General features: G+C 40.1%; 1 protein-coding gene across 1 annotated transcript in view; it reads right to left on the bottom strand.

Moving 5' to 3' along the window:
- TOP1 (DNA topoisomerase I) overlaps window positions 1-13,127 on the bottom strand; it is a 94,743-nt gene that overhangs the window by 51,231 nt on the left and 30,385 nt on the right. The window contains exon 3 of the mRNA XM_019458497.2: window positions 11,706-11,808. Coding sequence (XP_019314042.1) covers window positions 11,706-11,808 — 103 coding nt within the window. The remainder of the gene's footprint in view (window positions 1-11,705; window positions 11,809-13,127) is intronic.

A 13,127-nucleotide genomic window follows, 5' to 3' on the forward strand; every position in this document is an offset into this window, starting at 1 on the left:
CTTGAAAGGAGCCTCAACTCGAGGTAGGCATTTGGGTGATAAATAAGCAAAAGCTTTATGAAATCTAGCCAGGAGGACAGAGGAAGTAGTAGGAACAGGACTACAGGGTTAGGAAGATCCAGGAACTGTCAGATAAAAGAAAATGATGTCAACTTCCACTTGTTTATATACTCCTCCCTCTGTTGCTCTCATTAGGTTGTTACTTAGATGTGCCACACAATGAAGTAACAAGTTTCTCCATAGGCAAACTTTCTGTTAACTCATGAAGGCTGAGCCCAGTTCAGTGTACTTGGAGGCATATGGTGACAGTGTCCCACCATGCTTCTTGTGCTCAGCATGATAACGATGTCACCTCCACTTAGTGTGTTCTCCTAACTGGTTTTTACCAAGATGCAATGTTTTACCAAAATATTATTCTTTACTTTGTGCAAAAACGGCTCCCGACTCCCTTAACACTCTTACTTCCAGTTCTCTCCCACTTTAGACTGACTAACCAAAGAGCAAAGATGCCAAGATTGCCATGAATTCTTCAGAAGCTTACATGTACGAAATCCCATTACAGCAAACCATGTGAGCTTACTATTCCATTAGACGAGCACTGTAGTTTTAGTGCTTTTTAAACATTAATTATAAGAGGAATTAATGGCCATCTACACAAGGTTTTGCCTAAGAGCAAAAAATTTGGAACAATTACATCCATAATACCTATGGATAAATACCTCCCCCCCCACCACACACAGTAAGAAAAACTCCCACTTTCCAAAGAAGCATTGTGCTTGGTATTCTCACATACATTTCATGCAATCCTCACCTGTGAGGTGGATTTTATTATCCTCTTAGACTGATGAAGGAACAGAGGAGTCAGTGTTTCAAAGTCTAATTCAAAGGTACAATGTTAGAAAGAAGGGTTGGGATTTAATTCAGTATTTCCACCTCCAGTTCAAAGTACTTTCCACTAAATCAGTACCATTACATGTCCACGAAATTGATACCTACTACTTAAAGTAGACCGGTATTAGAGAAAGATGCATGGCCAGTCTGAGATTTGAAACACAAGTCAAAACTTTATTGTACCATCAAGGAGAAACTTTCTAGAATAGACATCTTGGATACCTGAAATGATAAGACCTTTGGGATAGTTGTTCCTTATTTTGTCTTCCCATGAAACTACAAACAGTTGATTTAGGAATCTAAGTTTAGGAACGCTCCATCTTCCTTTCCACTTTCCTTTCTTTCTCAATGAAAGCAATTCCTAGAAAGAACATCAGTCTGTTTCGCTAGGAAACTGGCTTTCTGGTCTTTTGGCCATCACAGCATGGGAACCTACCTGTAAGTGTACACACAGCCCTCCAGTTTTCAGCTTTGCTGTTCATTATCATACCAGAGATCAAGGAAAAGAAGTCAGCAAACAACAAAGCAATCTGCCAGTACCCAGGCCACGCCCAGGAAAGTGAAAAAAGTCAATGATACTTCCTCTGCCTACATAACGAGAGGGAAATCTATTCAGGAAATTCAAAGTACCGGCTAGGTAATACCCCTTTGATAAGTCATAATTAAACCAAAGACCAGAATGAGATGGGAACTACTGATGTGACTTTCCAAAAGAAACTCACTTTCTTCCATTCCCAATCGTTTAGATGTAAGAGAGCCAGTAAGGATTTTTATACTAAGTGAGCTCAGATGACAATTTAGGACTGTTAAAAATTAGAGTTTATGAATCCCTGAACACAAGGCTAACAAGTCTACTTGTCAGGTGCTGTTCCTGTCCCTGTGTCCAAAAACAGAGAACAGAGTACTGGAGTCCTACCCCCTCATCCATAACTCCCATGCTGGCAGGAGTGCTGGCAACGAGCAAGACCCAGTGTCAGTCTTTCCTGGGAATCTACCTGAAGTGGCAAATGCACGTGGGGTACAAAGACCTGTGATACAGAAGCATGTCTAAGGCTGTGCCATGGAAGGTTAGAAGCAGGATTAGGTCAGTGGTAGATAAATGGAGCCAATCTGGGATCAGTTAGACTGACTCATCATCACTGAGGATTTCCTAGCATGTACCTCTTTTTCCAGAAGGCTTAAAACTAGTTTGATTTTCATGGTGGCTTAATGAGCAGCATCTTTTCCACTGATAGTGAGTTGATACAAATTCTGACCAGTGTAGAAGAGTTCATATGTTGACTGCTTGTCTTGAGAGAAATTACCTTCATCTTTATTCTGATCCTTCCAACTTTTCCACACATAATAGACACAATGTCAGGGGCACCTGGGTGGCTCACTCAGTCATAAGCATCTGCCTCTCGGTTTCGGCTCAGGTCATGATCTCGCAGTTTTGTGAATTCAAACCCTGCATCGGGGTCTGCGCTGGCAGCACGGAGCCTGCTTGGGATTCTCTCTCTTCCTCTCTGCCCCTCCCCCGCTAGCATGGTCTCTGTCTCTCTCAAAATAAATAAACTTTAAAAAAATAGACACAATACGTCAAAGTCACAAAATAGACTTTAATATACTGGCCAATTCAGAGGCAGTGAACAGATGACTGAAACACTGAAGAAATTTCAGTGGGGTGACATAAGAGACATCAACTAGGAGAAAGGCTTACTACTGATCATAGTAAGAAACCCAAATATAAGAAAAAAATGCATTTTAAGAATGAGTTTAGTCTGGAGGAGCCCGGGTGGCTCAGTCGGTTAAGTGTCTGACTTCAGCTCGGGTCATGATCTGGCGGTTTGTGGGTTTGAGCCCCACATCAGGGTCTGCACTGATAGCTCAGAGCCTGGAGCCTGCTTCGGATTCTGTGTCTCCCTCTCTCTCTGCTCCTCCCAGCTCACACTGTGTGTGTGTGTGTGTGTGTGTGTGTGTGTGTGTGTGTGTGTGTGTGTCTCTCAAAAATAAATAAATATTTAAAAAAAAAAAAAAAAAGGAAAAAATTTAAGAATGAGTTTAGTCTGGGATATACTGAAGGCCAAAATACAGACAGTAGCTAACATTCCTAGAACTTCTGTAACGGTCACATTTTTGGATGAAATATTAATTTCACCATTAGAATCCTGGGAGAGAAAGCACCAATTATTGGCTAGGTACAGAAGCTGGCTCCTTGGCTTAGGGCCCCTGTCTGTCTGGGGTTTAGATCCACCACACTAGCAGAGCCTGGACAAGCAAAAGGCAATGCCAAAGAGAACAAATGGAAAGATTCAAAGCCACATCTCCAGATTCTACCAAAAAAAGTAACCCATGCTACACTATTTTTAAAGTGACAGTGAAACCTTTGGTCTGTGACTCCTGCTGGAGCTGAGTAGACAACAGAGAAGGTTGACCAGGGTTCTAAGGCACTGAGGCAGAAGTGTGGAAGTAGGGAGATGGCAGCAAGAAGCCAGGAGGAAAAAGTATTTTCCTTTTGTCCCGGGAAGGCACTTGGTACCTCTTTAGGGGAAAAAAACAACAACAAACTTGTGTCCGACATTCTGGGAAGCTAGGACGTTGGCAATGGGAAACCATTTAAATCTGTTAAAGAAAACAGAAACTGTCCTCTATCACCAATAAAAATATTTAACAGATGGGACATCTGGGTGGCTCAGTCAGTTAAGCGTCTGACTTTGGCTCAGGTCATGATCTCATGGTCCGTGAGTTCGAGCCCCACGTCAAGCTCTGTGCTGACAGCTCAGAGCCTGGAGCCTGCTTCAGATTCTGTATCTCTCTGCCCCTCCCCCTCTCACACTGTCTCTCAAAAATAAACAAACAATAAAAAATATTAAAAAAAAAATTTAACAGCACCAGTGCCATCCCCCCTTCCAAGCAGTTTAAATCCTCATAACAAAACTCTTGAGATAAGTATTAGTATCTCCATTTTACAGATGTGGAAACTGAGACACAGAAAAGTAACTCATCAAGGAATACCTCTAATGAGAGTCATAAAGATTTAAACTCAGGCAGTCTAGCTTGAGTCAAGCACTCAATCACTGTTATGTCACCTCTCAAAACAAAAAAGAAAGACTGCTAGGGACAGAAGGAGGCTTTCTATCTTCTGAGAATAGGACTTAGCCACTAATGGCTAAGAGAACAAACTCATCCCTGCTACTGGGCCATTTCTCAAGGAAGCAGAGCACAGCCAATGGGGAATTCCTATGGGAGAGCCTAGAGAGCTTCAAAGCTATGGAAGGAGGACATTCATGGCCCCTTCAAGGAAAGCAGGCAATTATGGCTTAAGTAACGTTTGCTAAATAAAAAATTCCAGGTAAATTCAAAAGTTGTCTCTGGATAAAGAACCCAGCAGTTTCTGAAAGCTTCTAAGAAACGAAGATTTCCTCACTATTACAAGTTACTAAACAAAATCACGAGAATTATCAAAACTTTGTATTGAATGGAATTTTAGAAAGTATTTATAGACCCCTCATACCATTTGTGGCTAAGTCCTGTATCTTCCTTTCTCAAGTGTTTTCAAATGGCTTCTAGCTCCCTTCAGAATCAAGTCCCAACTTTGCAAAATAACATTTAATAGTTTTGCTTCAAGCTGTTTTTTTGAGTCCCATTTTCTATCCCACCTTCTATTAACCCGAGGCCTACCAAAATGGATTCCTTCCAGAGCAAAGCACATTACAGCCTGTCCATGTTTGTATAAAACTCTTCTCGCTGTCTCAAGTCATCTTTCTAGCCATCATCTTCCCTTGTCAAGACCTTAACAGTCTTTTTTAGTGGCTAGCTCAAATCCTCTTCCTACCATGAGATCTTTAAAAATAAATTATTACAGTTCATTATAATAGGGCTAGACAGAATTGAAAACTAGGGCTCCAAATTGGATGTTATCAATTAGCAACTACTAAACTAGATTCTAAGATTACCAAAACTGACAGCTCTGCTTTATCTGAATGACACTCTACTAGGATTTAAGGTCACCGTCACCACCACCTCAATTATTTAGTATGTTAAACTTTCCAAAGACCTTTTATCTACCTAATTCCACTGACTTCTCCCCCCAAGAAACCTGAAAGGCTTACCAGACCAATACTGCTATCAACAATTGACCAAAATGGAAAACAAGATCCAGAAAGAAATAAAATGGTTTGAATCTTGGGGCGCCTGGGTGGCGCAGTCGGTTAAGCCTCCGACTTCAGCCAGGTCACGATCTCGCGGTCCGTGAGTTCGAGCCCCGCGTCAGGCTCTGGGCCGATGGCTCGGAGCCTGGAGCCTGTTTCCGATTCTGTGTCTCCCTCTCTCTCTGCCCGTCCCCCGTTCATGCTCTGTCTCTCTCTGTCCCAAAAAAATAAATAAAAAACGTTGAAAAAAAAAATTAAAAAAAAAAAAAAATGGTTTGAATCAGGACACACAACTAGTAAATGTAGGACACACAGTACATGATAGAACCTGGACTCTCAACTTCTATTTTTTGTGTGCTTCTACTATATAACATTGACTCCCACGTGAATGGTGGTGGTACTTCAGTTTCGTTTCTCATCTACTCAACTTTACCTACCTACTTAGGTTAACTGTCCCCCCTCCCCCGCCACATGCTGATATAGGGATCTGCAGATAAGTGGCAGGGCGTTGGCAAATAGCTCACAAAAACGAAAGCAAAACGTCTTTTAAATGTGATTCCTTTAAGAAAAGGTCCCCTGAGAAATGGATACTTAATCCCAGTGTATTTTCCTAAGATCATACATTCTCTCAATTCTAATTCAGGTAGAGTTTGAAACTGAGGAAAACAGAAACCAAAAGCATCCTTATCCTCACATGTTTCTCACACTGTACAGATTAGCACTGCCAACATGGCTGGAAAAGCACTTCCCTTACTATTTCACAGCAAAGCTTTTCTATCTTCCCTGGCTTTCCACAAATTTGTCACTCCAGCCTGAGTGCCAGGCTTAAAATTGGCCAGAGACGCACAGTCAAAAACCAGCAGGGACTGGGGTGGGGGGAGGGACTCTAGCAGGAGGAATCTTGTTTTTAATGTATGATAGTCCTTTATTTCTAAAAACCAACCCCCCCCCCAACACACACAATTGCTTTTAATAATGTTGTTTACATAACAGGTCCAGTATTAAAGATAATTTATGGCTAAGATTGTAACTTTTCAAGAAAGTATCCAGTGAGATCCCACAAGCCCAGTGATTCCTCAGCATCTAGAAAGAATATTCCTTTTGTTTCTTTTGACAAGATTTATATATATATTTTTTAAAAGGACCTGAAGGGCTCAATATTAATGCTAAAAGAAAGAAGCAGTGCCAGAGATAAATAATAGAATAAATTATTTTTATTTGACTTTGATATAAACTCTGTGTTATTACAGGCCAAAAAGGCAGTAGTCAGAGATGGGGTTTTCATAGGGTCGGAACTTAATGAGATTAATACTTCTATTACCAAAACGTTCAGGGATTTGGGGCCCAAAGAGAAGAGGCAGTGCCTGAAAGGTCTGGCATTTTAAAACCTGAGCTGCCAACCACTGCATGTAAGAAAGAAGTGCTTGTGTTAACGCAGGTTCAGCTATACAACTAACCTTTCTCAGGGAGATTTTTTTCTTTTTACTAGAAGGAATAATGTAGTGGGGAAAAAACACAACTCAGAAGCCCTGGTCTCTCATCCTTGCTCTGCTACCACACCACCATGTGACTTCGGGCATGTCACCTCAGACTCTTGACCACACAAAGAGATAAGATGGAATGATCTTTCATACCCTCTCCCTTATTCTGTACCTTAAGTAAGAACAATACAGGAGAATGTATATGAATAAGATGGGATCTCCCGAGGGATGGGATGGGTCCACATCCCATCCTGTCTCAGCAGAAAGGCTGGTTTCCCTTTCTCTGGCATTCCAAGTATGCAGCACATGTTATTGTGTGGGAGAAAGAGGTCTCCTGGACCTCCTTTGGGCCCTAAGTGTAGCCTGAGAAAATAACTGATGCTAATATCTAACAGAAAAGAAAAGACACAGAAACACATTAGTGTAAAACTTGTTTCCTTATAACACCAACAAAATCATGCCAAACTGATTAGCGAATATTGGAATCAAATGAAGTTTTAAGAAAACATGTTAATAAATCTTAATTATTCTGGGCTTTTGCTACAGAAGGAAAATGAAGAAACCCAAAACTACTAGAAAGATCAGAAGTCACTTAAAAAAAAAGGAACACAGAACTGAAACAGGGGCACACAGATGGCTCACCAGGTTAAGGGTCCGACTCTTGATTTCGGCTCAGGTCATGATCTCATGGTTCATGAGTTCAAGCCCTGAGTCAGGCTCCCCACTGACAGCACAGAGCCTGCTTGGGATTCTCTCTCTCTGCCCCTCCCCTGCTCGCATGCTCTCCTCAAAACAAATAAACTTAAAAAAAAAAAAAAAAAGGAACACAGTGTACAGGATTTTAATGAAATATAAATATATAACCAATTCACTTGCTTTGTTGCAAAGAGGTAGTATGTCAGTAGAGGTCAAAACAGGAAGTATTTAGAAGTCTGCTTACAACACATCATCTGGTTAAACTGTCTTAAACTTACATGTGAATTAGAGATCCAGGGCTAGATTTAGTCATTTACCAGATTTAGTAAACAGAAACTTGGGCCAGGTTTTTCAATGCCTCCTGGCAAACACAGGCTATTATTTCTTAAGTATTTTGATAAAAATGAAGAAAATATTAAATGAATTAAATGAAATATTCAATGAATTTGCTTATGCTATAATCTTGGAAAAGTATGCTTGATAGATGTACAAAATACCACCTCCTCCTATTTGTGAAACTGTTCACAGTTAAAGAGCTGTCACAATTAAAGACTCCTCCTGACTCCTCTGAGTCCCCTCTGAAATGTGTATTGATGCACAGGAACTGAAGAGGAGTTAAGAAAGGTTAGGTGACCTAATAAGCAAGGTCATGGGAGACCTAAGCAGAGGGACCAGGATGAGGCCTTCTTCTAGACAGAGACAATTAAGCTACATTGGGCTTTCCAAGAAAAAGGACACCAAAATAATATCTTTTATTTTTAGAAAGGAAGTTTTGGTAAAACGGAGCAGGGCCAAACAGATGTCCCAAAGCTTTTTATGCCACTTCTACCTAATCTTTTCTCACACAAGGATAAATTTTGGTTGGTGAAGTCAGATGTACCAGAGAAAAAGGGATTCATCTTAAAAAGCTTGTTTTAAACATTAACCTCCGTTTCTCTTAAGATTTGTTGATGGGGGGGAGAGGGGGGACAGATTCATGCTAACATAGAAATTAGCATTCTTTAACAGCATTTTCCTCAGGATGAAGTTCTTCGTGGTCAAGGATTTCTTTTCTTTTTCTTTCTTTTTTTTTTTTGGTATTTCATATCAACCAGCAGAAGAGAAGCACAGCAGGCAGGATAAAAATACTTGTTTCACATGAGCCAGCAATTCTACTCCTAAGTATTTACCCTAAGAATTGAAAGCAGGGACTCAAATAGAGACTTGTATACCCATGTTCACAGCAGTGTTCTGCACAACTGCCAAAAGGTACTAACAACCCAAGTATCCACCAACATAGAAAGAGATTTTTTTTAAATGTGGTACAGACACACAGTGGGAGTATTTTTCAGCTATAAAAAGGAATGGAGGGGTGCCTGGGTGTCTCGGTCAGTTGGGCATACAACTCTTGATTTTGGCTCAGGTCATGATCCCAGGGTCATGAGATCGGGCTGTGTGTTGGACTCTGAGCTGAGCATGGAGCCTGCCTGGGATTCTCTTTCTTCCTCTCAAATTCTCTGTCTAAAAAAATTTAAAAAAATAAAAATAAAAAAGGGTATGGAATCCTGATATGCAACAATATGGATGAACCTTGAAAACATCAGATTAAGGGAAATAAGCCAGACACAAAAAGGATAAATATTTTGTGATTCCACTTACATTAGTACTAGAATAGGCAAATTCAGAGACAGAAAGTAGAAAAAAAGTTGCCAAGGGATGGGGGTTGGAGAATGGGAAGGAATGGTTTAGTGGGTTTGGTATAATGAAAAAGTTCTAGAGATGAACACTGGTGATGGTCGTACAATACTGTAAATACACTTAATGCCATTTTGAAAGCGCAAAACACATTATGTATATTTTACTAAAAACACAGAAAAAACGTGCTTGAAAAATGGAAGCACCAGAGGGAACTATCTCGTCGAAGATTAAGAGTATGTGAAAAGAAGAGAGAAGATGGCAACTAGTGTACCCACAGGTCATCCATGCACTGATCCAATACATGCTAAGTAAGTGCCAGCTATCCACCAGGGACTATACAAAGCCTTGAGAATGGAGAACAAAACAGACTTCAGCTCTCTTCTGAGAGACTTTAAGAGTCTAATGGGGAATACAAAGAAGTAAAGAGACAATTATAACACCAACACAACTTGGCAATTACTGTGATAGGAATCTATCCAAGAGAGCACACTGAAGTCACACTCAATGAGGGGATGGACAGAAAGGATACCTGAAAGAAGTAAAGTCTAAGTTGTAACTAAAAGAATGATATTAAGAGGGCAACAGAGTACTCCAGAAACAGTAATTGCATATTTTAAGGCATATTTTAATAGCATGTTAAATTCAAATGAGATTAGGAGCACCTAGGTGACTCAGTTGGTTAAACATCCAACTTCAGCTCAGGTCATGATTTGAGCCCCCTACCGGTAAGTTTGAGCCCCCTACCGGGCTCTGCGCTGACAGCATGGAGCCTGCCTCAGATCCTCTGTCTCCCTCTCTCTCTCTGCCCTTCCCCCACTTGCACGTGCCCATTCTCTCTCAAAAATAAACATTAAAAAAAAGTTTCACAAGACTGGATATGGAATATGAGAGAAGGGTAAATGGCAAGAGAAGTAGCAGATGGAGAGCCAGAGAATTGCTATGTGCACTGGAAGGAGAGGAGAAAGGTGGCCAGAAAGGTGGAAAAGGACAGATGCATGAAAAGCAAGGAAGCTGGTTTCAAGGAGGAGGGCTGGGCCCAGAATATGGTGTATCTCAGAAAATGCTCTAGGTGTCAAGAATCTGTATTCTGCTGTTGTTGAGTGGAATATTCTATAAATTCCAATCAAATCAAGTTAGTTTGTGATGTTCAAGTATTCTACATAATGATTTTTCTCTCTGCTTATACTATCAATTGAGAAAGACTTAGCAAAATCTGACTATAAATTGTCCATTTCTCTCTGTAGTTCCATCAGTTTTTATTTTGTGTATTTTAAGGCTCTGATATTCATACATAAACATTTATAACTGTTATGCCCTCCTAATTGGTCCCTTTTTATCTTTATGAAATGAACTTCCTTATTCTTGGCAATATTCTCTGCTCTCAAATCTACTTTGGTAGATGTTAATACGGGCTGAACAACTATAAACTGGAGAAGAAAAGATACACGTGAATGGAGACTGGATTCAACTACTGATATTAAATTCACCAGAGTAATGAAAATGGAAACTAGATGATCCAATGGTAAGAAATTAGTGAGTGGTGGGGGGAAAAAAAGACCACAGGAGTGGTAGATGATACATAAAAGCAATGTCCCCACTAGAGAAAATTTATCTGGTTATTTAAAAAAAAAGTTTTTACAAGTTTTTATTTATTTTTATGAGACAGAGAGAGAGAGAGAATGAACGAGCAGGGGAGGGGCAGAGAGAAGAGGGAGACACAGAATCCAAAGCAGGCTCTAGGGTTGGAGCTGTCAGCACAGAGCCCAATGCAGGACTCAAACTCGTGAACTGCGAGATCACAATCTGAGCTGAAGTTGGACACTAAATCGACTGAGCCACTCAGGCGGCGCCCTTAATCTGGTACTTTTAATGATTCATAGACTTATTCATAAAAGGAATTCATTAGAAATATCTTAACATTTTTTAGTGGCTCATAAAGAACAGACTTGGAAAAACAATTCTCACTTTTGACTTGTCTGTAGACAATATGCCAAGAATGATGCACTTCTAAGAAACTCTAGGCTGGAGGTACTTATTCCAACATACAATTGATCTTTACGTTCCCTTTTAACAAAACTTAGGCCACTCTGAGGATATCATATAGCACTCTTCCCCAACAACTGCCTTTAACTTAAAATGGAAGCATAAGTCCTCAACAAGGGGTCCCATATCCAAAGATATGCAAAGTCTTTGGGCTTAATCACTTGCTTCCTACATCAAAAAATGGGAGCAAAGCAAAAATGAAAACATCTTTCTGAGGCTTGAATCCCTGAGGTAGCACTACTGAGTTTCATTTATATTGGTGGTCACTGGCTTCTGTAAGAGCTGAACCCTTCTGATAATCTCATGAAACTAAAAATGCTCTCTCGAGGAAAATCTCATATATCCAACCTTTGCAAATGATTTCAGGGGCTCATAGACCATGGATGCTCAAGGTAAGAAATTTTAATTTATGCCTGTTTATAGTACAGAAAGAATATATAGAGAGTCTCCAATCCAGTCACACCTTTTTATCAAGCAAAGTTCTCTGGACCTCATGTGTTACAATGAATCCATAGCGGACTTAGTTAAAAATTGTATTTCTAATGAAATATATATTGAAAGAGGATTCACCATACTTGCTTTGTAAACCTTGATGTGAACAATAGCCTTCCCAGTAAGGCCGAATTATCAAGGCTATACTCTAGCAACTCTGGAATCAAATGCAGTCTCTGCTTACTTTGCTATCCATGCTATTTACCCATGGCTCAAGTTAAGGCCCATTCCAGGTGAGCCAAGCCACAGTCAACCCACTGCCAAATGATGAAGGACTTGCTGGTTTAACCCTTACCTGTTGCTATGCTTGGACTTTTCTCGGTCCTTCTCCTTGTCTTTCTTGTGTTCTTTGTGCCGGTGTTCTCGATCTTTATGTTTATCTTTGTGTTTATGAGAATCTGCAACCGTAAGAGATGAGTCAGTTAAGAAGAGTCATAAGCTATCTCCTGCCCACCTATCTTGACAAGTTGGTCAAGAAGCACAATGACACGATTCAAATGGAAGGTAGCCATAATAGCACACTCCACTGGAAGGAAAGATTTCACAAAGCCACCCAGACAAGGCATCCCATTACCCTGCCTCTAAAACCAAGACATGTGTTACAAACATGAAGGGGAAATGGGAATGAATTCTACTATAAAAGGAAGTAACAGTTTGGCATTCTTCTCCCTGTATCTGGTAGTATTGAGACTAAGTCATAAATGATACAAAAGGATAAATCTTGAACACTGACTCTCAAGATGAGATGGTTATCTATGTAAGTTCTGGAAAATACAAACCTTAGGAGACATGCTTTTAAATCAACTTTAATAAAGTATAATTTCTATGCAGAAAACATACACATTTTTAAAGATACAGTGTGGTAAGTCTAACAAACATATGCACAGGTGTAATCCCCATCACAATCAAGATTTAGAACAATCCCATCACCCCCAGAACGTTTCCCTTGCATCCATTCCCTGTCAATCCCCATCTTCCTCCCCAGCCCCCTCCTGCTGAAAGCAACCACTAATTTGCTAGCACTATGGATATGTCTAAAGTTTTATATAAATGAAATCATACAGGATTCACTGTTGTGTCTGACTTCTTAGCATGATACTTTTGACATTCATCCATGTTGCTGGATCTATCAGCAGCTGGTTAAGATTTTACTGCTGAGTGGAATCCCACTGTTATGGATATACTGCAATTTACTTATTCACTTGTTGATGTACATCTGAGTCGTTTCTAGGTTATCATGAATGAATCTGCTATGAACATTCGTATATAAGTCTTTTTGTAGACATGTTTGCATTTCTTTTGGGTACATACTTAGTAGTGAAATCACAGGGTTATATAACTATATGTTTAACTTAAAAAAATTTTTTTAAACATTTATTCATTCTTGAGAAAGAGACAGAGCATGAGCAGGGGAGAAGCACGGAGAGGGGGAGACACAGAATCTGAAGCAGGCTTTAGCCTCTAAGCTGTCAGCACACAGCCCAAAGTGGGGCTCGAACCCACGAACCGTGAGATCATGACTTGAGCTGAAGTCAGACACTTAACCAGCTGAGCCACCCAGGCACCCCAGTATATGTTTAACTTTATACAAAACTGCCAAACTGTTTTCCAAAGTGGTTGTACTATTATATATTCCCACCAATATGCGTTAAGAGCTCCAACTGCTATAAATTCTCTAACACTCAGTACTGTCTTTAATTTTAGCCATTCTAGCAGG

This window comes from Panthera pardus, unplaced genomic scaffold (assembly GCF_024362965.1).
Source record: "Panthera pardus isolate Hobbes unplaced genomic scaffold, ASM2436296v1 HiC_scaffold_25, whole genome shotgun sequence".
Taxonomy (NCBI): domain Eukaryota; kingdom Metazoa; phylum Chordata; class Mammalia; order Carnivora; family Felidae; genus Panthera; species Panthera pardus.